A 25,111-nucleotide genomic window follows, 5' to 3' on the forward strand; every position below is an offset into this window, starting at 1 on the left:
TAAACATGGAACCTTGTGGAGAAAGAAAAGAAATAGAAATGTCCCTGACACGTGGCAGTAAGGCCCGGAAAAGGTTATACGCCTCTCGAGATAAATTAGTTGGACGCTACAGATTTTGCCATGTTGGTTTTCGCAATTTAGAACCGCTGGATATGTCTCGGATTCAACGGTTTAGATTAGAGAATGTACTCTCGGGTCTGAATCGTGGCCATTCACGAGGCTTTGAAGTGGGTTATTAGCGAATTGATGATGAGATTGAGCGCACAAAGCGAGAGGACAGAAAGGGTTAGAGAGAGCAACGCAGAGTAGGCGGAGAGAAAAAAGAGTGAGAGAAAGATAGGAGGAACTAGATAAAAGGAAAACTGAGATCTTTTTCTGTCTCTGTTATACAACTTCGAGGAACTCGAAGATAGTGAATCGGTTTGTAGCCGGAGATTGCTTCGTACCTCAAATTCTCACCGGTCGTGACGCCATTTTCAGCGAATTATGGTTGGTTTCGCTTGATGAGTTGCGTGATTAACCTTCTGGGTGTAGCTGATTTGGCGAAAACAGATCGACGCACTGATGGATAGAAATAGAGAAGTTAGAAGGGCAACCATGGCGGCTACGAACGGTTTATCCAGGCGTAGACATAGAGGTAGCAGTCTCAGAGACTCCCCAGGTGTGTGAATTTCTATCAGATCTACCGATTCTCACCTGTACCCACTTCTTCGAGTCGAAGGAAACAAAATCCTTCAATTTTTTCACGACTCTTCTTATCTTGTGGTGTACTTGTTGCAGAAGAAGATGGACCGGTGGAGCTGCAAGAGACGGCGAGGCTAAGAGATCGAGGAGGGAACGGAAAGAAAGATCGCGATCGGGATCGAGACCGCGACCGAGACCGCGACCGTGATAGGGATCGGCTGAACCGGAACAAGAGGAGGAGAGGTGATAGATTATTGCACGGCAACAACAGAGAAGATGGTGGCGACGAGAGCTCGGAGGAGAGCGTGAATGACGAAGAAGAAGACGAGGATGAAGATGGAGCCGCCTCGGTGAGGATGATTCCCCCAAACCCGGCATCTATATCGTCATCAACGTTGATGTCCAATCATCGGAAGAGTTTTCCTCCTCCGGCCAAAGTTTTTAGGGCAGCGCCGACTTGGAAGGCCGCAGACGAGATGATTGGCGTGTCGGTACCCAGAAAAGCACGGTCAGGTAGAGCGGTGGAGGAGACTGATAGCGTTCAGGATTTAGTTGTTCTTTTCTGTCGTAATATTTTTTCCAAGTTTGGCGGATATCCGATTTTGATATTTGGTGTTTTTTTGCTCTGTTTTTCTTCCCTTTCAGCATCTACGAAGAGGTCGCACGAATGTTGGGTTAGTGGCGGAGTTGGTGGGGAGCTAATTAATCGGCAGGCGTCGACATCGCCCGTGAGACCGGGCCTCGTTTCGATGGCCGCGGTCGCTTCGCCAGCTCCGGCCTCACCGACATCTTCCAATGCTTCGATGCGGAAGAAGATGGTGGGCCTGGTTTCCAGTCTTCCCTTTGATTCCCATGTGCTTTTTCATTCATTTTGTGGTTTATTAACGAGGTTCTCTGCCGTTGTAGAAGCCTAATGGTCCCAAACCACGGCCGCCGAAATCGTCTTCCAAGTCGCCCTCCTCAGCTCAGGATGAGATCGAGATAGAGATAGCCGAGGTGTTGTACGGGATGGGGAGGCAGCCCCAAGGCCCTTGTAAGCAGGAGATCCTGGTCGCCGATTCCATGAAGTTCGACCCACGAGAAGCCAATAAATCCTCATGTGACGCCAAATCAAGGGTCTCATCGCCAATCTCAAACTCACCGTCTGCAGTACCCCAGTCATCGTCTATTTTGCCTCAGAATTCTAGCTCCTCTGTCGCTCCTATATCCACTGTTGGTGGGTAGTCTGGGCCTCGATGGCTTACTGCATTTTTTTAGTACTCTTTTGCATTACTTTCTATTTCTCGGAGCTGAAATTATTTTCTTCCTCGAGTGACTGATCAAAATTTGTGTCTTTGTCTGGAATGAATCAGTTGCACCAAAGAGGAAAAAACCGCGAGCGGTCAAGTACGACGACGAGAACGCTTCGATTTTCACAGTAAGGAACGCTCCCATTTCGGCCACCATGAAAGCCGAGACCGATCAGCCGGCAAAAACTGAAACTTCCTCATTCCGTAACTTGGAGAAGAGCTCGGATCCGCTGCTGAAAATGGCGGAACATCGTACGATTTGGCCAACCCCAAGCGGTACTGGCGTCGTCTGCGGCCCAACCAGAATCAGCAATTAAACCGGAAAGGAATCATATATCGGATTCGAAGGCTTTGACGGAGGAATCGGAGGAGGACGTGGCAGTGAGTAAAGAGGAGCCTCCTCAATCGCCCAAGAAGGAATCGTCTGTGCTCAGATTGGATGATAATTACGACGATGCGAAAGCGAGAAAAGGGTGAGCATTTTAGATTTTTATTTTTGAACTTTCCTGTCCAGAGCTTGTAAAGCTGTGAACTGATATCTGATTTTTTTTTTTTTTTTGGTGGGTGGGGATATTATGCAGGAATTCAACGATCTCCGTGGCTGAGAGTCACAAAGAAGAAAGTACCAGATAGATCTGATGGTGATGAGCTTATAAAGACCCCTTTCTTCACCGAAATCTTCATCTGAAATTTAACGTTTTTTCTTTGGTTTGGTTTTGCAGGCTCCTCCTCCTGCCTTAAGATCATCACCAGAAAGAGATGGTGAGATTGAATATGTGACCGCAGATGCGGATACGGTGAGTGGGCCAGCCTCTGTCGCTTTTTCTCATTTTCCTCTATCTGGTATGTAATGGGTTCTGGGTAATTTTCATATATTAGCATTGTGTTCTGATTGTATGTGCAGGAAATTAAGCCTGCGGTGAAGGAAGATGAAAAGGCAGTTAAAATAGGCAAGGTAGAGGCGGTGAATGTTGAAAACGAGAGGACGAAAACTGTGGCAGCTGAAGAAACCGAGTCTCAGAAGCCGGTTCTTGCGCACAAGGAGAGGAACATCGACCTCCAGCTTGACTTGGAGAAGACCGATAGGGATAGCGGCACCTGTAGTGTTAGCGGAAACAACAAGTTACACCACCATGTTCAGAAGCACCACCACCAGCAGTCACAGCATGCTAACACCGATAGAAATGGTAATTTAACTTAAATAATTCATCTTTACTTCCGCAACATCCTTCTGGCTCAATTGTGTTCCTGATTTTGTCTTCCTTTCTTTCGCAGCCCAAACGAGCTCTCTACCTTTGCCAATGCCCGTTCCTGGCTGGCCAGGCGGTCTTCCTCCCATGGGGTATGGTCGGGTTAATTTGTTAAGGGTTCCTTACTCTTTTGGTTATCCCTGTATGCGGGTGTTTATGATAATCTTATCTGGGGACGTGACACTTTTCTCTTGGGCAGATATATGGCACCTCTACAAGGAGTTGTATCCGTGGATGGGAGCACAGTATCTCCTGCTGCTATACAAGTATGCCAATTGTGGATACCTTGGGTTATGGTTAGGCTCTTCAATTCTCCTTATTTGCTAACGAAGTTTCCAATTCCTGCAGCCCCCCATTTGCTTTTTGCTCAACCAAGGCCAAAGAGGTGTGCAACGCATTATTACATTGCTCGGAATATACTGTATCACCAGCAACTCGCAAGGATGAATCCTTTCTGGCCTGCGGCAGCTGGATCTGCATCACTGTACGGGCTAAGCCCTGCAATCTCAATGTGGCACCTTCTACAGAATTACACGGAAACTTTCCAGGTAGGGGGGTGAACTCTGCACAGGACAAGGGGCAGGCGCTTACTGTGTTTCCTGGTCATTCCGGGAAGGATAAAGGTTCTCAGGCGGCAGCCAACATTGTGGACGCCGCCCAGAGAAAGAAAATTTTGCTTCAGCCAGCTCTGCCTCCAGGAGCACCTAGTAATATCTTGGTACGTTCTCTTTTTCAATTTGTATTTCATTATATTATTATTTGTGTTACTTTTGTGGATGGTTTCCGAGAGTTTGTGTTGTGCATTAAATTTCAGCATGCCCTGCTTTCATCTTCCCTCTGAGCCAGCAACCACCACCACCAGCAGCTGCTCATGTCCGATCTGGCTCTGTAAAGTCTCCTCCTGCTGCCGGTGGTGCTGCTTCATCAAGTACATCTAGTTCTGCTGCTGTGAGTGCCTCAGCAACCCCAGCAGTGAGCTTCAACTACCCAAATATGCCTGGGAACGAAACTCCGTATTTGGCAATTTTGCAGAACAATGCATATCCGTTCCCAATTCCTGCTCATGTTGGAGCACCACCAGCTTATAGAGGAAACCATGCTCAGGCAGTGCCATTCTTCAATGGGTCCTTCTATTCTTCTCAAATGCTCCATCCCTCACAGATTCAGCAGCAGCAGCAGCCGCCTGCTCAGTCGCAGCAAGGTCTACAAGCTCATCAAAATGCAAGCATTTCCAGCAGTTCCTCATCGTCTCAGAAGCAACACTTGCAGAATCATCAGCAGAGGGCACATGGAAATGGTGTCAACGGCAGCAGTGGAACATTGCAAGGGTTCCCTGCTCTAAAAAACCAGTCTTCACAGCCACAACAGCTGCAGCACCAGCGGCAGCACCTCCCTCACCAGGCTCGTCAACTTGAGTCTGAGATGGGAGGAGAAGATAGTCCGTCAACTGCAGATAGCCGTGTTTCTCGTGCAAACACGAATATGTATGGCCAGAATTTTGCAATGCCGATACACCCTCAAAACTTTGCTTTGATGACTCCTGCAGCATTGGGCAGTGCCAGTGGTGGTAATCATAGTGAGAAAAAACAGCAACAACAGCCTGGAGTGGAACCTCTACCATCTCAACCTTTTGCATTATCTTTTGCTTCGATTAATGGTGCTACTACAACTTCTGGACTTGACATTTCTCAGAGTAAAGCGTTTCTCCAGAGTCTTCCTGAGGGTTCAAGGCAAAGTTATCATCAGATTATGGCCGCCGCGGCCCAAGTGGCCCAGCAGAATAAGAATTTCCGTGTTTCTGAAGAAGGGAAAACTGGAGGCGGTGATTCTTCCAATATGGAAGAAGAAAGAAAGGCCATGCCAGGGAAGGTTCCTGCAACAGTCGGACAGTCTATTACCTTCTCTAGGCAAGATTTGGCTGACAGCTCAGTTACCACAATAAAAGGCAACAATGTTGTTGATAGCTCTGCACGAGCTCTTAACCTTGGGTCTGGTCGGAATTCTGGTTCTGTTGTCCCTGCTGCTATCAGCAATGTCAATGCTCCTAGTTCTCAGCAGCAACTGTTGCGGAATCAACAGCAGCACCCAATGATTCAACTTCAGAAGCAGAATCAATTTGCTGTGGCAGCTGCATCCAGTGCAGCTCGAAGCAAGACCCCTGCAACGAGCAATGGAAGTGTTTACTCAGATCACCTCCCTTCATCTTCTTCTATTGCCGCAAAATTTACTAATGCTCTCCCCACTTTTCCCCAAAACCTGGTCCAAACAAGCAGCAACAGCCCAGCTCAGTCTCCTCAGTGGAAGAATTCTGGACGTACAACCACTTCACAAGTTCCTTCTCCATCTCTATCCTCCTCATCCCTTAAAAACCTTCCCCAACACCAAGGTAGGACCCAACAAAGCCACACGCAGATATCTTTTGTAGCTAATGCAAAATCGTCAACAGGAGTTCAAGGGCAACAACCTCCTAGCAGTAGTAACCAGTCTGCATCTCCTCCGGTAATGGTTGGTTCGCCTACAACATCCTCGATGTCAAAGAGTGCTGGTGGAAGCCCAAGGACCACTTCCACTTCCACAGCCAACAAAGCTGGCCAAGGTTCTACAATGTCATCTCAGCCAGCGAAGAACTCACCTTCAGTGCCCAGCAGGAAGTCATCTCCAGTTGGGGGAAGGAATGTTACGTCAATCCTTGGAAACCCTCATGTCGCCTCTACTTCAAGCACTGCAACGAAGTCTCAATTGCCGCAGCAGCAGCAGCCATCACCACAGCATTTACCAAAACAAGCGATGCAGCAAGCTCAGCTGTTCTTCTCTAATCCCTACATGCAAGCACCAACTGGTACTACCTCTGGCCCAGTGTTAGTGGATATTATCTTCAAAGAAACCGTCGAGAGCAACAGCAGCTGCCACTGGGATCATCGGGTACATCCTCAACTGGGATGTTGTCGTTGTGCCCTCCAGTAACACTTGCTAACTCCAGCACTTCTGATTCTGCGAAGGCAGTTACTGCTGCAAGCAACATGATAGGTGGCAGCTTACCCTCACAGGGAATTCTACATGTTACCCAGTTTGGTAGTGCCCAGTCCCCGGGAATCCACATCAGCTTTTGCCAGCTGGCTTCTCCTATGTTCATGCTGTTCCCACTCCGGTTCAGGTGAAGCCGGCAGAGCAGAAACAACCTGCTGGTGAGTGAAACAACGCCCCTTGGTGCTTTACCCACCCCCAATATTATGCGAAACGAGTGTAAATTGTAAAAAGAATTAATTTAGGCTAGTTTGTGTGAAGAGGCTTTTTGCCTAGAAAATGACAATTTGCATACCTTCTGGCAGCCTGAGAAGAAATGGAAGAGATGCTAACATTCGAGAAGTCACGGCCGTGGACGCATGCCCGTGTTGGTCCAACACAATTTTGGGAAGGAAGTTGAGCTGAGTGGGGAAGATAGTCCTCCGTTCAGTGTACACACTTCTGTTGATATCCTGACAGGGTTGATCGTGGATTCTAATTAAAAAAGTTCTATTGATTCTGATGGGGTGAGGTTGGCAATGCCATGGAAAAGGAAGTAGATTGATATTTTGTAAGAGAGAGGAAAGAATGGTGTAGAAGAGGGAGGGAAGAGCAAGACCTTTTCTCTTCTTTTGGGGCTGTAATGGAGGTTCCTCTTTGCTGAATTGTTTCCGTTTGTTTTTTGGGTTCTAGTTTTCCAGGAAGAGCAGTAAAACAGTAATCTTTTTGGCATCATATATATGCTATGCAATGGAGGTTGTATATGCATGTCTGGCACATATAAGAGTTAGTAAATTTTTTTATTTAAAATTCGCGAGCAAATCTCTGCTGCCTTTGCGTGATGATGGTGCTGCGTCCGATTTTCTTGAAGTCTTTATTCCCTTGTGTGTTCATATGCTATTTTGGTCACAGAGAGAGAGAGAGAGAGAGAGAGAGAGAGGGGTCTATTTGTGGAACTGTCAAACAAATGAAAAGAAGATGCTGAGAGATTTGTGGCCTTGGCGCTGGCTTTGTCAGGTTTATTATTTAGTGATGTGTAAGTAGGAAAAAGATGGGATTTTTTGCACAGTGAAAGTTGAGGTGGACGGATAAGTAGAGCCTAGGGAAGTTGGTACGTGGATGAGCTCCATTTTTGGATTCTTGCTCGGCTTTATATGGAGGGTTGGCGTGGGCCATACTCTGCCCCCACCTCCACCACTCTGATTTGCCCAAATTTAATACCACAAAATGCTCTGTAGGTTGTTCAAAAGGGCGCGTCTCTTCATTGTCAGTATCTGACACGTGGCTCATTACCCATTTTGCAGACTGATATCATGACTTTCTTCTGTTATATGATTATTATGTTTAGGATATCATATTAAAATCAAATGACAGTTTTTCCAAGGTCGGATTCCAATCTTACCCTTCCTTGTGGTCCCATGAAAGAACAGGTATCAGCTTTGGACCACCCCCCCTCAACTCCTCCCTAATTCATGGCAGTTGGACTTGGACCTTCCAGAACCCTACTCAAAGTAGGACATGAAGTTCTGAGCTCCTGACATCCTGCCTGTTTCGTAGAGTTCCTTTGATCCATCGTAAATAATTGAATTTATGCAGTCAGGTATCCGTGTATGGATGTCTTTTTTAGCTGTATCTTTAACCACACGTGTTTACACCTGTTCCTATTTTCTTGTCCAATGTTTGAATGAAGAAAGAAAGAAAGAAAGAAAGAAAAGGGCAGCCTCAGTTAAAACACGCTTCTTCTTCTTCTTCTTCTTTTTTTAAATAAAAAATAAAACCAAAAAGTTTAGGCAATTCAAACCCTAAATTCTAAAACTCAGGTTATAGCTAATCTAATTTTACAACCACCGCCCAACAAGGCAAAACCATGCAACCCCCCGATACTCAAAAAGTCCATTGTCCTCGAGTTCCCTCCCACAATCCAAAAACACTAACGAAGGTCGTGGTCCAGGTCACTCCGATAATGTTTGACAAGTGATACCTCCTGACATCGACACTTTTGGATGATGGGTTTAAACATTACTTGCAAGCCACAGCTTGGAACTGTTCCAGCTAGCACCATTAAAATTATCATCGACACTTCTGTTTGGCTTGACATAGTGAATAGATTTTTGTGTGTTAAATTTGACTTCCAAATATCTATATCTCCTTTTCTTTATGAAAAAAAAAAAAACAGAGAGAATGAAATGTAACGAATATAATTACCGCTCCTGATGTATCTTTCGCCCTAACAGTATGGCTAGATGAATCTTTTCCTCCTGTTTTTTCCTTTTATTATTTCTTCCATCTTTGCATTTATAAAAAATTCTATTCATCATCTCCATACGCCACACTTTTTTTTTTCTTTTACTAAATGTGTGGTATATGGATGATAAGTAGAAGAATTAATAAATTTAAGAAGAATAAATTAAAAAAAAAGAAAAGAAAAGTATGGTGTGTGAAGATAATGAATAGCAAAACTCTACATTAATTATACCCCAACAACCACGAGTAATACGCATGTGCTACAAAAAAATATGATGTGCTAGACATGAGTACAATGTACATCCTTAACATGTTACAATATGCTTGTAAATGTCATTTGTCAAATTTGAAAAAGAAAAGGAAAAAAAAAAAACCAGAAGATTATTCTGCATAACAAGCAAATATGTAGATGGAAATTAGGAAAAAGATGACGCAAAAATGTTGGCAATACCCGGAGGCGGAGTATGTGATCTAATTGGAGGGCCAAGCAGTATCTATTTTTAGGTTAGTCTGCCGACGTAGACTGCAATGGCATTGTTCCCTGGTGTAGATTATTCAAAGATGCGATTGGATAAGTAAACATTGATGCAACAGGTTTTTATAGGTGGCCTCCTGATCATGGGTCCCAACTTAAATTTCCTCTATATAGAATTTGACTGATTTTAAAGAATAAAGTGTTTTCCATCTCTGAAAATATGTCATATTTTTATTTTAATATAATAATAAGATGGTTGTCGATTTAATTAAATAATATTTAATTAATTTTTTAACTATGATAATTTTATTTAAATTCTTATCTTTCTTTTTTCAAAATTTAATAAAATATTTTAATTTAAACTATTTTATTATTATTTATAAATTATTTTATTATTATTCATAAAAATCTTATCTTATCACATTATTATCTAATCATTACTCTTGCGTGATTGATTTGAGTCGTTCGTCCACTGAAATATTTGGGTGACAAAATCTTTTTTTTTTTTTTCCTTGGCTATATGTGACAAATCAAACTCCTTAATTTCTTCTTTTGAAATTAGCATTTAATAAAGACGTACCATCACCTATGACAAGTAATTAAATTATGAACAATCGTGTTTACAAAATAAATCACATTTTCTGATGGAAATTAAGGTAGGCTTAGTTTTAAAGATCATTTACAAATTTTAGATGGGTCAATTACAAGATCAAGGATCAAGAAGATCAAGGAAGCAATGCACGGATTGGTGCAATCCACTTGGGATGAAGCTAGCAAGAGCCCAACACTCAAGATGGGCTTGAAAGAAGGAGAACCAGCTTTGATCCACTTGATTCAAGCTGTGGAAGACATGGCTTAGAGATAGGGCCTATTGTTATTTGAGACTTCAAATTTGGTTAAATGATTTATTTTATTAGTTTAGAATAAGTGGGCTTGAAGATGTCTGGCCCACACGTCTTATTTTCAATGAACTAGAGTTTTCAAGAAGGTCTTGTATTTTGGCCAAGGGCTTACTTGGAAAGTTACTTTTTAGGAATTAGGATTTTAAGAGGTACTGTAGCGCACTGTAGCTGTACTGTAGCCGCGGTACTGTAGCGTGACACTGTTCATCAGGGGCATTTTGGGTAAAAAGGAGCTTTATTTTGGCTAGGGTTTTAATTAGGTTTAGTTTAAATATTCCTTGTAGCCTCATTTGAAGATTGGACAATATTGAATTTTATTTGTGAGTTGAGTTTTCTCCTCTTGTTCTTGATTGAACTCTTGAACTTATCAAAAGTAAATTACAACCTTTGTCGCGTTCCTCCTTTGTAATCTGGGTTCTTGAGACGAGTTCTTCAACGGGTCTAGATTTTAATATAATCTAGGTTCTAGAAACGGGTTCTTATCGGGTCTAGATTTTCCATCCTTGACTTGATTTTTGATTTTCTTGAAAAATTTTTAAATTGATTGTGGGTTCAAGAAATTTCATTCCCACGGATTCATATCATTTTCCTCCATATTTTTCATTAATGGTGAGGGACGAAGTTAAGATGAAAGCCTAGATAGCCAGATAGACAGGTTAATCCCCATTTTGATTAAATGGTGTAAAAAAATAAATTAAATTCCGTTTGTATTGCATAAATACAAACTTCCCATAATCATAAAAGCAAATAAATTTTTCGGAGAAACATAAACCACATCTCATTGAATTCTCTTCACCATACGCTTCGATGTACGGACCCGAGCAGATTGAAGGAAGATATCAGAGGATGAGCCCACCCAGATCATGATCATCAGCAAGAGCTCAAAACGACATATCTCCACTACTCTTAAAACTAATTAAGGAGCTTCCGACGGTCGTTCCCAGCACTCTCACTCTCCGTCAACGTCAATCCAAAACAAGTAAAACGTACGTACCCGACTTGTTATCGATCTTTGCTAGCTAGCCATTCCATTAAGAGTGGCTCCACTCTTATAGCTGAGCATACCGATAAGTGATTTTTTTTTTTATAATTTTTTAATATATTTTTAAAAAATAAAAAATTATATCAATACACTTAAAATCACTTCCTTAATCACTAAGTTTAAAAAAAAAATTTAACCAACAGTCAAATGGAGTGGTCAAAATGAGAAGGTAAAGTAACTTTTTTCTTCCATTAATTCCATCGTAATTTGTCATCCATTTCGTTGCAATATTCATCCTCCTCGCAATCTGCAATATTCTCGTGTGCTTTATCTTTCTCGACTAATTCGCTCGTCGGAAGTCGCACCTCGTTTGCATTTAAAATCTACCTCAACTCATTTCATCTCATCATTATAATTTTTTCAAATTCTCACACAAAATATAATAAACAAATTAACTTTTTCAAATCTCAAAACAACTTTCTCAAATTCTCATACAAAATATAATAAATAATTCAACTTTTATTCTACTATTCATAAATCATCTCAACCCATCTCAACTCATATTTGAATCCAAACCACTCCTGACTGCGTTTGTATACTAAATTGAGTTGAATTCTTTATAAATAAAGTGAGTTGAGAAGTGGATTAAGTTATATGAGATCCATTTAAACTGAATTTAAAGCATGTTTTGAAGTTAAGATCAATTTAGTATTTTTTATGAAAAATTAAAAATATTGTGGGTCCACATATAAAGATGTTTTAAATTGAAAAATGTTATAGATCTCACGTGTAATAAGTTTTTGAGTTGAAATAAGTTTAATTATTTAAAAGTTGAATATTTAAATATTAGACTCAGTTTAAAATTAAATTAAACTAAAGTTCAATTAAACTGAATTTTAGTTTGAAACCAAACGCAGCCAAGGAGAGGAGGGGAAGAGAATTAGTTTAATTATGGAGTTGGGGCATTGATTAGTGGGGAAATGTCCCAAAAAAAAAAAGGTGAGTTGTCTTACTTACTATTATTGGTGTTCGTGAGGGTCCATGAGATCAATTAAGAAAGATTGGCCAAACATCTTTTCGAGATTTCATTGAATATTGCCAACCAAGTTGAAATATTTGTGATGAAAGCTAGTTAAAACGAGGTTAATGTATCGGACCCTGTTTTATGAAATGAAGTTCCGAATTTCTGATATGATTAATAATATGCGTCTAGAAACTTTGGTGTCTTTTCAAAATTAGTCGGTGCCTTTTATGCTAATTGCTAGGGCTAAGTTCAACTAATTTGGTCCATAAAACAATGCTTCCAAGGTTTTGTTTTGTTTTGTTAATGTATTTATTCAATTTTTCTTTTGACAGAGACAACGTTACGATACTTATTCTATTAATTTAGATCATTTTTTTATCCATAAATTAAAAGATCTAGGCATACTTCTTTCTTCATATTTCAACTCTTTTAGATAAAATTTTTTTATTTAACCAACTATTCTATTTTCCAATCCAAAGAGAAGAAATGAATGAAAAAAAAAATTAAAAACACTGTCAATCAATAAAAGATGGCAACATTACCCAGCAGTGTCGATATTAGGGGTGCTACTCGCAACCCCCTCCAATGGGAGGAGGGGAGTTTTTGCCCGCCGGCGAGATCCCAGAATGTATGAGCAGACCACTAGTTCATCCATTGCCCACCCACGGAACCAGGAAAAAAGATTTTGAAGAAAATAGAAAATACACAACAAAATACAAATGCACAACAAAATTAAATCCATGACACAATAGACAACAAATCGGAAACAATGAAAAAAACCTAAACTAGTAAAAACTTGGAGCAAACCCACAACGGAAGAGGAGCTGAGGAGGAGAAGGAGACAAGGAAGTGGGCCATGCCGCCGCATTGATTGCGAGAGGGAGAAAGTTCTAAGAGGGCATTCACCGTAGGGGAGTGAGAGAGAAATACTGTATGATAAAAATTAGGTTTAACTTAATTTTAAAAACCGCGTCATTTTATTAATAAATATATATATATATATTTATATATTTGTTTTGGCTGGGGTGAGACTCAGTCTAAGAGTGTGGGGGTGTAGGAGGAGGCAAAATTGGGCCCGGGCCCACCCCTCTCTGCCCTGCGCCTCTCGAGTGAGCCGGGGTGGTGGATGCGGGGTGGCGAGGTCAGTGCCTTCCAACCCTAGTCGGTACATGCAATATATATTATATATTCAGAGAGAGAGAGGGGGGATTTCTATTTCTCCCCACCCAAACAGTATCCAGAAGTCTGTTAAATGTGGCAAAAGGGTGGGGGGAGGAAGGAAAAGGGAAGTGGGGCCCATGTCACAGAAACGTGTCCAGATAGCAGACAACAATGTTACATATTACAACCAGGAAATCGGGGGAGGGGGGTTGTGGGACCCACCCCATCACCCGTGTCAGTGGTGTCAGCCTTTCCCTAAAATTCCACAATCCCTTAGCTCCACTCTAGCATACATGTTTTTATTCTTCTCTCTCTCTCTCGTAACAAAGTCTACAATCCCTACATTTTACTATTTTTCTTCTTTAAAATATAGGCGCAGCCCCACCACCATTTAAATGTGGCCCCCCACTACGTGGACAAATGCTTTGATTCTATTTTTTTTTTTTTTTTGCCGGTGGGGTCCACTATTGTACCACGTTGTTGGAGTAAGTTTTAGTCACGGTCACTGCCCTGTCGCTTTAGCACATGATGAGTGTCGGTCTTGGCGCGGGGAGAAGCACTGCAATTTTGACTAACTTCTTATTTAAAACGGAAAACGTCCAAACCAATTTTCCCTTTTTCCTGTTTTTGATTGGTAACAATAACATATTCTGTGTTTATTGTGTGATTTATTATAATTATATTAATTATTAAAAAATTTACGATATTAATATTTTTTTTTTTCAAATTAATGTTATAGGCTTTCCATCAATTATACATTTAATATGTCAATAAATCTTTTTATCTGAATTAATACTAAAAATTCATTTAATTAAGTGTTCTATAATTTAGACCTTAAATTGTTGGAACCAACGCATTAAGATTCAAACTGCTAAATAATTACAAAATGCACATTTTTTTGTGATCCATTTGTCAAATTTGTGTCAAATCATTTATTTTTTGAATAATTCTTCTCATCAGTCACTATTCACTATCTTACACTCCAAAAAAATTATTATGTGTGGAGTGTAAGAGTGAATAATAATTGATGTATAGCAAAACCATTTATTTTTACATAATCTCATTAATCTAAGTACAAAAATTGACAATATGTAAAGATATGCGTTATCAACATCAAATCACTAAGGGAGCCGGCCCTAGCATTCTTATAAAGAGAGAGCCTTCAACCTTTCTCTAACCCCCAGTGTTTCCTCCCCCTTCCTCTTCCCATGTTTGTTTTCTCTATTTTGTTTTGTTTTTTTTAGGTCAAATAAAGGAGATGGTTATCTATGTTTTTTTGTACTCTCTACAAATCAGTTTTGTTATTACAGAGTTCCTAGAAGTTAAGAGTCTTAAGACAACGTTCATCGTAAAAAAATTTGTGTGCAAAGAAGCTCTCACAGATGAGTAGTTTAGATTGTAATCTGAAGTTTTTTTCTATATTGACCAGTCACAATTATAACTTCGATTTCATGAATGAAATTATGTTTATTTTCAATAATAAAAAAAAAAGGTATCAAAATTGAATCATAGTACTATTTATTCATTTTTGTAATTGGACATTACAATATGTCATTTTTAATAAACTGGGATTCCAATTAAATTAAATGGCTTACATAAATTCATATATCTTGTAATATAATAATAATAATAATAATAATAATAATAATAATAATAATAATAATAATAATAATAATAATAATAATAATAATGTGCGAACAATATTTAAGGATATATGATGATGACCAAGATCACTAAAATGTAATATAAAAAAGAAAAGGAAACCTCCAGCAGACGAACAAGAACGACCTCATATTATTTATAAATATAGCCACTGCACATCCATTAACTCACATGATTAATTATTCTATTTGTTTATTAAATTATTAAAAGGGTACTTTATTTTGAAACCACTTCATTATTTTATTTGATCATAATCATTTCTTTAATCAGTTGCCACCTCATTATTATTATTATTATTATTATTATTATTATTTGATGATTTAATCATTGAAGCTCATTTCGGTCGGGGCTTTTATAATCGGAAGTGACTCGATCAGTTATATATAAAACTGACTTTTTAAGTTAAGTTATTATAATTAAACTGCGATTCTCTATATAAAAGAATGTTAGGGTTCGGTAAACTCATTTCCAGATGCCATTATGCATCCACTAAAAACTTGTTTAGTGGAGAATCCTTTTTGACTTAACCGCCTGATTTTCAGTATTTAATTATTTTAGAGTTTTGTTATGTACAAGCAAATTTGCGTATCAATCTGCGTACTAATGTTATTCCCTTAATATTCTAAATTCAAATTAGTACTGTTTTTAATAAAATCTACTTTCTGACCAATCATATTGAATGAATAGGCATATTATTGCGCATAATCGCTTATGATTATATTTTTCTATTATTTTATTTTATTTTTTAAAGCAACAGCTATGTAGGTTACCATAAACCGTGGGCCTGTGGCTCACTTTTAAATGTCCTTTATGAGGGAAAGATGGAAAACAAACCATCATTTATCGCTAAAAATGATATATAAAAAAACTATGACCTGATTCTTGGGATGCGTTTTTGGGTAGGCGATTATTCTCTGAATACATAAATATTGCATTGGGGATTTTACTTTCATCAGCATCTTTAAACAGGAGAGAGAGAGAGAGACTCTGTTTACTCAGATGTGTTGAAAGCTCACTTGTTTATGAGCTTATAGGATCTGCTTCCATTGCAAAAGAATAATAAGATTCCAGTTTCTAATTTCCAAAGTAGTCAACAATAAGCTAAAAACTACCCAAAACAATGCTTTCCCCCAGCACTAGACAGAAAAATGAACTATTTCCTGTTGTCCATTGTGTTCCTAATTCTATACAGGCTTCTCATAGGGACTTCTGCCGCAGAGTTCTTCGTCGGCACTGATGAGAGCCTTTGTTTAAAATTCCATTAATTCTACTTGTTGGGACCTCATCCTAAATTAAAGGGTTGGATTCAATTTGAATGTGCAGATGTAGATGACCCAGTTGCCGATGCATTTACCTCATTTTCCTGTTGTTCCTTGAGATACGCTTGGGCAGTACTCGTCACAAATTTGATTGCGAAATTAATGAGCATGAGCCACACAACAGTATTCCAGACTGAAGCAAATGAGAGATCCCACTTCTTCACCTGAGAAGGTTTTAAAAGATAATTAAATATAGAAAAGAAAAAGGTTAGATGAGTCTGTAAATGATAGTAATATGACCCTATATCGTCAAAACCATTCCTTGTATGCCATGATTGAGTACCTTGATATTTGATGCCCCGGGAGGAGGTGCTGTCAGATACTTATCTTTGACACCATTCAGTTTAACAACAAGGGCGGGCAAGACAGAAGCAAAACCCGGAATAAGGCTGAGCATCCATATCAACTCGTTTTCAATCCAGTTAAGGAGTTGATTATTGCAAACTGAGATGATGAAAACTGTCTGCACACACATACAATATATATATATATATTATATATATATATATATATATATATTAGGGCTAATGAAATTAACACCAGGCATCTAGCTTGCTTTGCAGAGATAGCGAAAGCCTTATATTTTTACTCCACTGACAAATTCACACACACACACACCCTTTCATATATACATTTATACACGTATGCTATAAATGGCAGTATGATTATCCAACTGTTGTAGAGATGTGAACAATACACTCGGCAAGGCCATACGAAAATAGAAAAAGAAACATTAAACAAGCTACAAACTATAACTAGAGAATTCACAAACCTGTATGTGAGTTTTGATGATTGCCTTTCCAATCAATGTGGCAAAAAAAAATTTCCAAAAGGGAATCCCAAATTGTCCACACATGATGCCAGCAAGGTCAAATAGAGGATTTGGCACCTGAAAATTACTACATTTAATTGGCAGCTTATATAATAAAAAATGCCAACTTTGGTCTTGAAGGATCATATAAAAGTTTACAAGAGAACCTGAATTCTCAGAATTCGACATGAGAAATATTAATATAAGTATTACAACAATTAAATACCACGTGATATGATCAAGATACAGGAAAACATAGTTTCAAATTAAACTTGGAAGCTAGTCAAATTTATGAATGGAACAGTAGATGTCAACACAGAACACACAGATTCAGGTCATAGAATTCTTTTGTTTTTTCAAGTAAGAAAACTTCAGTAAAAAGATGTTTTACAATTTCAAGAAGTAAATTCTAAAACAGTAAATTCAGTGATATAGACATATTAATGGATTTATTAATAGCAAATATAGTGTTACTTATCAAAAGGTTCCAACAATCCTATTCATAAAGAGTTCCAGTAACAAAGCCAAAGAAACTCCAAACTAACCGAAGCGAGAACTAAAATTGTAAAGAAGTTCAAGTGCTGTGCGTGTGATAACAGCCAGCGTTTGATTTGATTTAGTCGAGTAGCAATGACTCCTTCGCCTTCAGTTGAGGAGGCATCCAATTCTTCCATAGCCTCCAATTCGCCACCTGACATGCTTGAAAATGAGTAAAGCCCATGGCAATGCACTCATTTTAATTAGATTGCAGGGTTTCATCCTTTTTTCTTCTTCCTTTTTTTTTTTTTTTTCTTTAAATGGGTAAAAAAGAGGTAAGAAAAAAGAGAAAAAAAAAAAAGGATTAAAGCCCATAGGCTGGCTCAATAATCACAATTAAGGTTTTAACTTTGGCTCCAGATTGTCTATTAGATGCTAAGTATTCGTTTTAATAAGAAGAATAATGCAGAATGGAGTCCTCCAAAACAAGCATAACTCTCTCTCTCTCTCTCTCTCTCTCTCTCTCTCTCTCTCACTCTCACTCTCTCTCACACACACACACACATACAAATGAGGCCCTGACCACAGAAATTAAAGTTACTCCCAGAAGTATAACTTTAAAAGTAAAATATATGTCTCACAAATATCAGTTTGGTAGGAAAAAATACTACCAAAACTATATTCCTCATACCTGCTCTTGAGATAAAGTATGGAGGAAGCTCTCCAATAGCAGTCCCAAGACCCCATAAAATGGCCTCAATCTGAACCTGTGGCAATATGCTGCTAATTGGAACGCGCAAACCATGTAATGATGGGAATAATGGGGGCCCAAATTCAGAGCAGTCCTTATCAAGCCATGAAGGACCTCTTCTCAACTGAGTTGTATCATATGGAGCACTTTTTAAATCCACACGGCCACACTGCATTGCTTTTATAGTGAAAAATGCGATGTGGGGACCCAGATAAAGGACAAAAGTATGCAAACCAGATCCTGAAGAGAAATAAATGGAATAAAAAGTTGATGTTAGAACTTCAGTAACACAGGGCTGGTCAAGACATGGGATGTTTCGAGAAAGAAGTTGAAGAAAGGCTTAATCAAGATTCAAGTTATATGCTATCTACATATTTTCAAGCTACCATAAAAAGTTAATGCTTTTCCCACCCCAAATATAATAGCTATGAAAACTAAGAAAATTGCCTCCTGGGGTCAATTATTTATGTGATCCATTATTTACATAAGCACAAAAATTCATCCAACCACCAAAACATATGGCCTCCATGCTCAAAATTTTTCCTTACCAAGCCCAATCGAAGATGCAACTCCAAGAGCAATCCACCATAGTCCAAACTGAATATATCTTGAAAGCTCCTCAACATGCTGTGGAAACATGGCATTAACATCATTATGGCCGAGTGAAAACAACATGAATACAACTACCAAGAACAAAATAAAGGCTAAAAACATCCACCACAAGATGCTAAAACAAAACTCACATCACATGGACTTTATCATCTTAATCATAAAAAGCAAAGACCTTTAAGCTTATAACAGGTTGTCCAACCTTAGAATGTGCAAGGAAATCGAGGACAAGAACCCTTAACCAATTTATGTTGCCTACTTGATTGAAAGCATTTCCAGCATTTTGAGATGCTTGGTGAGAGAGAAAATATTGGCAAACGAAAAGCAATATTTTTCCATGTAAACCCTTTGTAGGTGCAAAATCGCTTCCTGAAACAAGAAATTCTTTCCTTTGCTCCATTTCATAGAAAAGATTCCCCCCCGGGGGGGGGGGGGGGGGGGGGGTGTTGTGTTGGGGGAGGATTAATAGATTACAAAACAAGAGAACAATAACATAAAGTTCAGTCCAATCCGGTCTGGGTGCCCATTTAGGTTAGGTTCCAAATAAATTGAACCCATCATAGGAAAATCCTATTGATTGCAGGTATCTCCAGACCTTAGGGAAAAGCATGAAAAAAAGGTTCCATGTCTATCTTTTCTTTTCTTTTTTCTTATAGGAATTAATGCAAAAAAAGGGGGGCGTGCCCATTTAGGTTAGGTTCCAAATAAATTGAACCCATCATAGGAAAATCCTATTGATTGCAGGTATCTCCAGACCTTAGGGAAAAGCATGAAAAAAGGTTCCATGTCTATCTTTTCTTTTCTTTTTTCTTATAGGAATTAATGCAAAAAAAGGGGGGCGGGGGCACTTTTTTTAATAGACAAAACACAGAAAATAGGCATAACCAAAGTACATAGGATGTATAAAAAAAAATGCACCTGATTAGGAGCTAGAGATAGATACCAGGAAGTCATGAAAACTAAGCCCATTGAAGTCTATTGCTATAACCCAAAGAAATAAGGTATTGAAGAAAGAAACCTTAAGATCATCTAGAGTGTTCCTGATCTTCAAAACTACGGTTGTTTCTTTCCATCCAAATGATTTGTACAATATAAAGTGAGAACATAATTAAAAAAACACACACACACACACACACACACAAATACACCATACAAAATAATATGCTAATATAAAGCCTATGTTTGTTATAATATAGAAAACAAAACTCAATGTTGCACAAAGGCATGGATATGGATGCCAATAAAAAAATATATACTCACAATTTGAAATTAATAATCACAAATTCAATGGGTATCTGCAATGGTTGATTCTTGCTCCTTAGCAAGCCAAGTGACGGACGAGGAAAAACATTTAGTACTAAATAAACGCATAATTCATTGGGTGAGGCCTGAGGAAAGCAAGCTAGAAAGAATAAAAGAAAAGAAAAGCTAAAAGGGGGCATAGATTGAATGTATCATACGTCTAGCAGATGCTTTTTACAAAAACTTATTTTCTGAGAGAGGCAGTTGGGTAAAATATATTTTAATTTTTTGTCAGACCCGGACATTTGTCAATAGTTCTTGGGAGATTTAAAACCAGGCTTGGGCTAAAAGCATTCTAAGGATTGTTTTAAACTTATATTTTTGGAGAGCAGGGGCAGTGGACCTTGCCCACCCCCTGATCCGCCAAAACAAATTGCAATATTGGTCTGTGCTATTGTGATGCACTGGATGGTGAACTTGATCTCTTTTGAGAACAGGGCAGGCCATGTTATTCAGGTCTGAGTGGATTCTCTCCATCCACCCACACAAGAACACATAATAGTATCTCAACTTCTCGGTCAGTGCAATGACATCGGCCCTAGCCTTAGACATCAATGACAACATCTCAAAGGACTTCTCCCTTCAATTAGTCAGGACTTTGTTCCTAGATAACCAGTGCCAATTAGGGAAAAAAAAAGATCTCCCTGTCCCAAACATCACTATAGTTGGCAAAGAGCAGCTCATCCTTGATAGGGAGTGATTGCACAGAGGACAAGGCAGCTTCCTGATGGTGGTGGAGCTTCTGGTTGGTGTCCCCCTTCTTGGTAGCTTACTAGCTATGAGATTAAGAGGATTCATCCTCTCCTCGTTTTTATTGTTGTTATTTTGGTTGAGTTTTGACATCAAAGAAATAATAGGGTAAGAAGGCTTGCAGTCTAGAAGTGTAGGGTGAGTTCAAGGATAATATTGGTTAGTGGTGGGGTTTAGTGTGTAGGGAATGTGGAGAAGAGGTGGTCAAGGGAGGGGTTACAAGGGGGCTTGGTTGGAGACTTGCAGACCAACCATGTAAGCTGAAGGGGAGGTGCAAAATGAGTAATGCTAGATACTGTTCTAGAGTGTGCAAAGCCCCGCGTAGTTCTATAAAAAACAAGTGGGGTCTACCATAAAAATTGGGATTTTTCATGTCAGTCTCAAGTTTTGCCCACTTGTTTTCAAATGGACTGTGGCTTACACACCCTAAGACTATGCAAATCTTTTCTGTGCAAATATTAATTCAGAGAAACCTTTTATGTCAAACATACATAGTCTCACGTAGATTCTGTCATCTCTTCACAAAAAAGAACAAGCTACTGAAAATGGAGCTACAAATATAATGAAGCAACAATGGCAATGCACAAAGCCAAATACCTTCTCATGAGGGCCATCAATGGCAACAACAAGAATTGCACTAGCTGCTGCCACTGTGCTCAAAAGCATTAGCCATCCACCTTTTGCTAGCAGATATAATATTAACTGCTTAACATACTGAAGACTAGCCAAAATGAAGAACTTCAAAGTTTTCAAGGGTTGTGTTCTGAGTGTCAGATTTTCTACTTCCTGTTGATGCCGCCTCCCATGGAGTTCTGCAAAATACAAAACCTCTATCAGCCGATAAGATTTGGTAGGACCCTTAAACTTGTACCAGAGGTGGATATTCTGCCTTTTCTTTATGAGTAAGAATAAAATATTCTACTTATTTTTAATTAGTACTAACGTAGATTCATTTATAATAAGTACCGCTATTGATATGAGAACATACCGAAATTTTTCTGATAAGTTATGCACAGAAAATCCCAGTATCTTTGCAAAAGTAGTTTCTACCCTAAAAACAACGGAAATAATAAAAGAGAGAGAGAGAGAGAGATTAAAACCCATCCCAGTAACTAATTTTCACACTCCTGAAGGGAGGTCATTTCATTAGCAGAGGCAAGGTAAAAATACAACATGTGGATCTATAAGAAGGGATCTTCTGTAGTTCAAAAACAGCCTCTAGTAGATAATTCCTCCAATACAGTTCGGCAAAACAATTCCTAGCACAATCCTGTTGCATATCACACGCTTGGGAAACCCTCTGAATCGTGCATTAAAAAGCAATAGAATTGCTTTTTGTTCACTATTACATAGCCCAAATCATATACAAATACAAGTGCTTAAAGATTCTGAACATTTCATATGTTCAAATAATAACCCAATAAACTTTTCGCTTCAGAAATCAGCTCGAAGATAGTTCTGGGCATTACCTAGTACTACCCATGCTAATTCAGGAATAAGTTCAAACAAAAATTCGTGCAGATACAAAAACTTTTAAGCCTAGGTTTTACTACACAATCTAGGACCTAATACCCATAAACAGAATGAATGAAAGGCTAAAATATATGAAAGCAAAGATTCGAAGTGAATCAAATTTTAAGTTTTAAATAACGAAACTTTAGAGAAAACACAATATGAAAGATATCAATTAACAATGAAAAAATAAGAATCAGAATCGCCTGCCTGAGATCGCAACGTCACCACGTTGAGCGGAGGGAGGAGGAGGAGCAGCAGCAGCAGCAACAGAAGTTGATCCTCTGCGCGAACCCATTACGCTAGACATGCCAGAATCAGAAACTCCTTTTTCAGCTATATTAATTTATTTTGTTAGAAGAAATTACGAAATAATTTATGTGGGTGCAAGTTTATTGCTCCGATTGGTCGGAGAAAATGGAGGACATGAATCAATTTTCTGAATGTCAAATACCAAACATCTCTGTTTTTGATTTTTTCCGCATATTTGAATTTGTTTTGAACAAAATTGGCAGAGATCTACGAAACGGGAAAAAAAAAAAAAACAGATACGCGGACTTGGAACAGTTGGAAGGGAGTTTGGTGGGAGATCCGCCTGCGTCGATTTTATCCCCTCTTTTTACAAAGCGACTCAAATAGTCTTTAAAAAATTAAAATTTAATAACGCGTGAGAAAAATTATGAATTTTTCCACTCCGAACTAGTGAAAAAAAAAATTGCAGCAATACCTCCAATTATATTAATAACATATTCCATAAAGATGCATAATAATTAATATCTATAATTTGGAGTTAATAACTATATAGATATATTAAATTTAATATATATACATTCTTCACCATGCAAAGTAATATATAATAGAATAATGCTTAGGCCACCGAATATCTCACCGATTTGTTTTTTTTTTTTTTTTACTTAATAATTAAGAAAGTCTATATAATATTCACTAGCTAGCTAGGGTATCAGAGAACAATTTTAGAACTCAAATGAATACTATTATTCTGTTAAGAAGTATATCATAATTATTGTCATTTAATTCAATTCGATCATTTTCAGTCAAAGAAAATGTAGAGGAGACATACTTGTCAGTTGTCACCTTCCTAGAAGGTGTCTTTCTAATTATAAGTTACGAGGATTTTTTGGACGTTATACTTCCATCTGTTCAAGGGAATGAATAACTGTTTCTATTTTAGTTTAAATAATTAAAAAAATAACAAAATCGGAAATGCTGTAGGCGATCTATTTTAAAAAGGAATTATTTTCTTATGTCTCTATTTTTCTCGATCGTAAATTAAAGGACAAATGGATTCCTTGTACTTAATTTTTAGAAACATTTTTTTTTTTAATGCTTTTGAAAGTAAGATCTAATTATAAAAGATATAATATAATATGCCTTTTTATGCGATCCCAACAGGGGCAGAATATGTAAGGTAATATGTTCGAAGCTCCACTCTCAAGGGTTGATTTGAAGACACGCTTTATGTCTATTTATCATTCTTTCCTTGCTTCCTTTCTTCCATTGGTTTTCTTTTCTTTTTGGTCGGTCCAACACAATCACAATTTCTACTTCCTTTCCTTTCCTTTTCTTTCCTTCTCTTCCTTCACATGTATATGTATGTATGTATATATATATATATACTAGTGGAGGGGTAACATGCGATGCACATTTGCCTAGTTGGGTTCCTTGGTTATTTTACAGAAATTTGTTTAGAGGAATGTTAGAGGAGTGAGCCTATGTATGGAACTTCAAATGATATATCGCGGTTTATATAAGTGTGGACATAAAGTAGGGATCCCGTAAGGACGTACAAAAAGAGAAGTAATAAAGCAAGAAAAGACTTATTCACAGAAGATGTAAATCAGGTCACATTTTCCCATTATCAATACACTGACGACACAAAAACCCAAATACTCAACCCATCCTCTCAAGCTGACAAACTCTTAGACAAACAGTTTAGCCGATTGGAATTTTTAGAAAAGGACAAAAAAAAGAACAAAATGCACGGAAGGGGAAAAACGGAGCGGAAAAATTACTGTAGCAACCATGTAGCTCGCCGATCCCCGCTTATATAATAATTATAGATATATAGGATTAGGATATAAGATGAACCAATTATCACGTTAATCATCACTAATTACATGTCTAACATTAATAATTCTTCTCATCAACTTATATTAACCCAAGGGATTGGCCCAAGTAATGAAGGCATTTGTCTTGAGATATCACTCATTTTAAAGTTCAAGGTTCAACACCTCATCGGTACAAATAATTATTTGGGACCACACCTCTTGGTAAAAAGTCAGCGATTTAACCACTTTCGTGTAGGGAAACTTTCGAAGATGCGGTGCATGGAACCGGTGTTTACTCTATAGAGGTGGATCTGAAAGGCCCTGCCTTGGAGAGGTTTTCCGACATAAAAAAATAATAATAATACTTTTCATCAGTCACTATTTACTATCTCACACCCTATGAAAAACACCCCAGATTTTATAAAAAAAAAAAAAAAACTGACAGGTGTGAGGTGTGGGGATGAATCATGGCTGATGTATAGCAAAACTCATCTAACATATATAAAGTAGATGAGAAAGTGTTATTGATTTTAAATTAGTGGAAAGCATAATGAAAATATGACTTAAAAGAAAATTATTAATGTTAATTTTCTATAACAGAGAGAACTTAGGCAGAGATCATCTTTAGAGATAGGATCTCGAATTTTAATTATCAGTATGTGAACGAGTTAATAAATTTAGAAAATACAGAAGTACTGTCACCTACTATTCTTTTAATTAATATTATCTTATCAAAAGAAATATTAAATAATTAGAAAACCATTAATGGTTATCAATTTTTTTTTTTCAATAATTTAATATCATATAAGGAAATAATGAGAAAATGATAATCAAG

The 25,111-nt window shown here is 38.2% G+C and overlaps 2 protein-coding genes across 2 annotated transcripts; one reads left to right on the forward strand and one right to left on the reverse strand.

The window, feature by feature from the left end:
- Positions 1–240: 240 nt before the first annotated feature.
- On the forward strand, positions 241–6,416 carry LOC121237233 (protein TIME FOR COFFEE-like). Its single transcript, XM_041133871.1, is given in 18 exon segments — positions 241–661; positions 781–1,197; positions 1,330–1,502; positions 1,591–1,900; positions 2,037–2,192; positions 2,195–2,250; positions 2,253–2,446; positions 2,555–2,589; positions 2,592–2,614; positions 2,696–2,770; positions 2,878–3,160; positions 3,249–3,315; positions 3,423–3,489; positions 3,556–3,723; positions 3,726–3,945; positions 4,038–6,079; positions 6,082–6,315; positions 6,318–6,416. Coding segments are annotated over 18 exon segments (4,716 nt in total). The 5' UTR covers positions 241–564.
- Positions 6,417–15,678: 9,262 nt separating this feature from the next.
- On the reverse strand, positions 15,679–22,864 carry LOC121234272 (vacuole membrane protein KMS1-like). Its single transcript, XM_041130152.1, has 8 exons — positions 22,418–22,864; positions 21,293–21,507; positions 18,583–18,661; positions 17,975–18,274; positions 17,352–17,497; positions 16,768–16,884; positions 16,279–16,458; positions 15,679–16,159 (listed from the first exon to the last, which is right to left on the reverse strand). The coding sequence occupies exons 1-8, from the start codon at positions 22,515–22,517 to the stop codon at positions 15,983–15,985; spliced, it is 1,314 nt and encodes a 437-aa protein (XP_040986086.1). The 5' UTR covers positions 22,518–22,864; the 3' UTR covers positions 15,679–15,982.
- Positions 22,865–25,111: the final 2,247 nt, after the last annotated feature.

Source organism: Juglans microcarpa x Juglans regia, chromosome 1D, assembly GCF_004785595.1.
Source record: "Juglans microcarpa x Juglans regia isolate MS1-56 chromosome 1D, Jm3101_v1.0, whole genome shotgun sequence".
Lineage (NCBI taxonomy): Eukaryota > Viridiplantae > Streptophyta > Magnoliopsida > Fagales > Juglandaceae > Juglans > Juglans microcarpa x Juglans regia.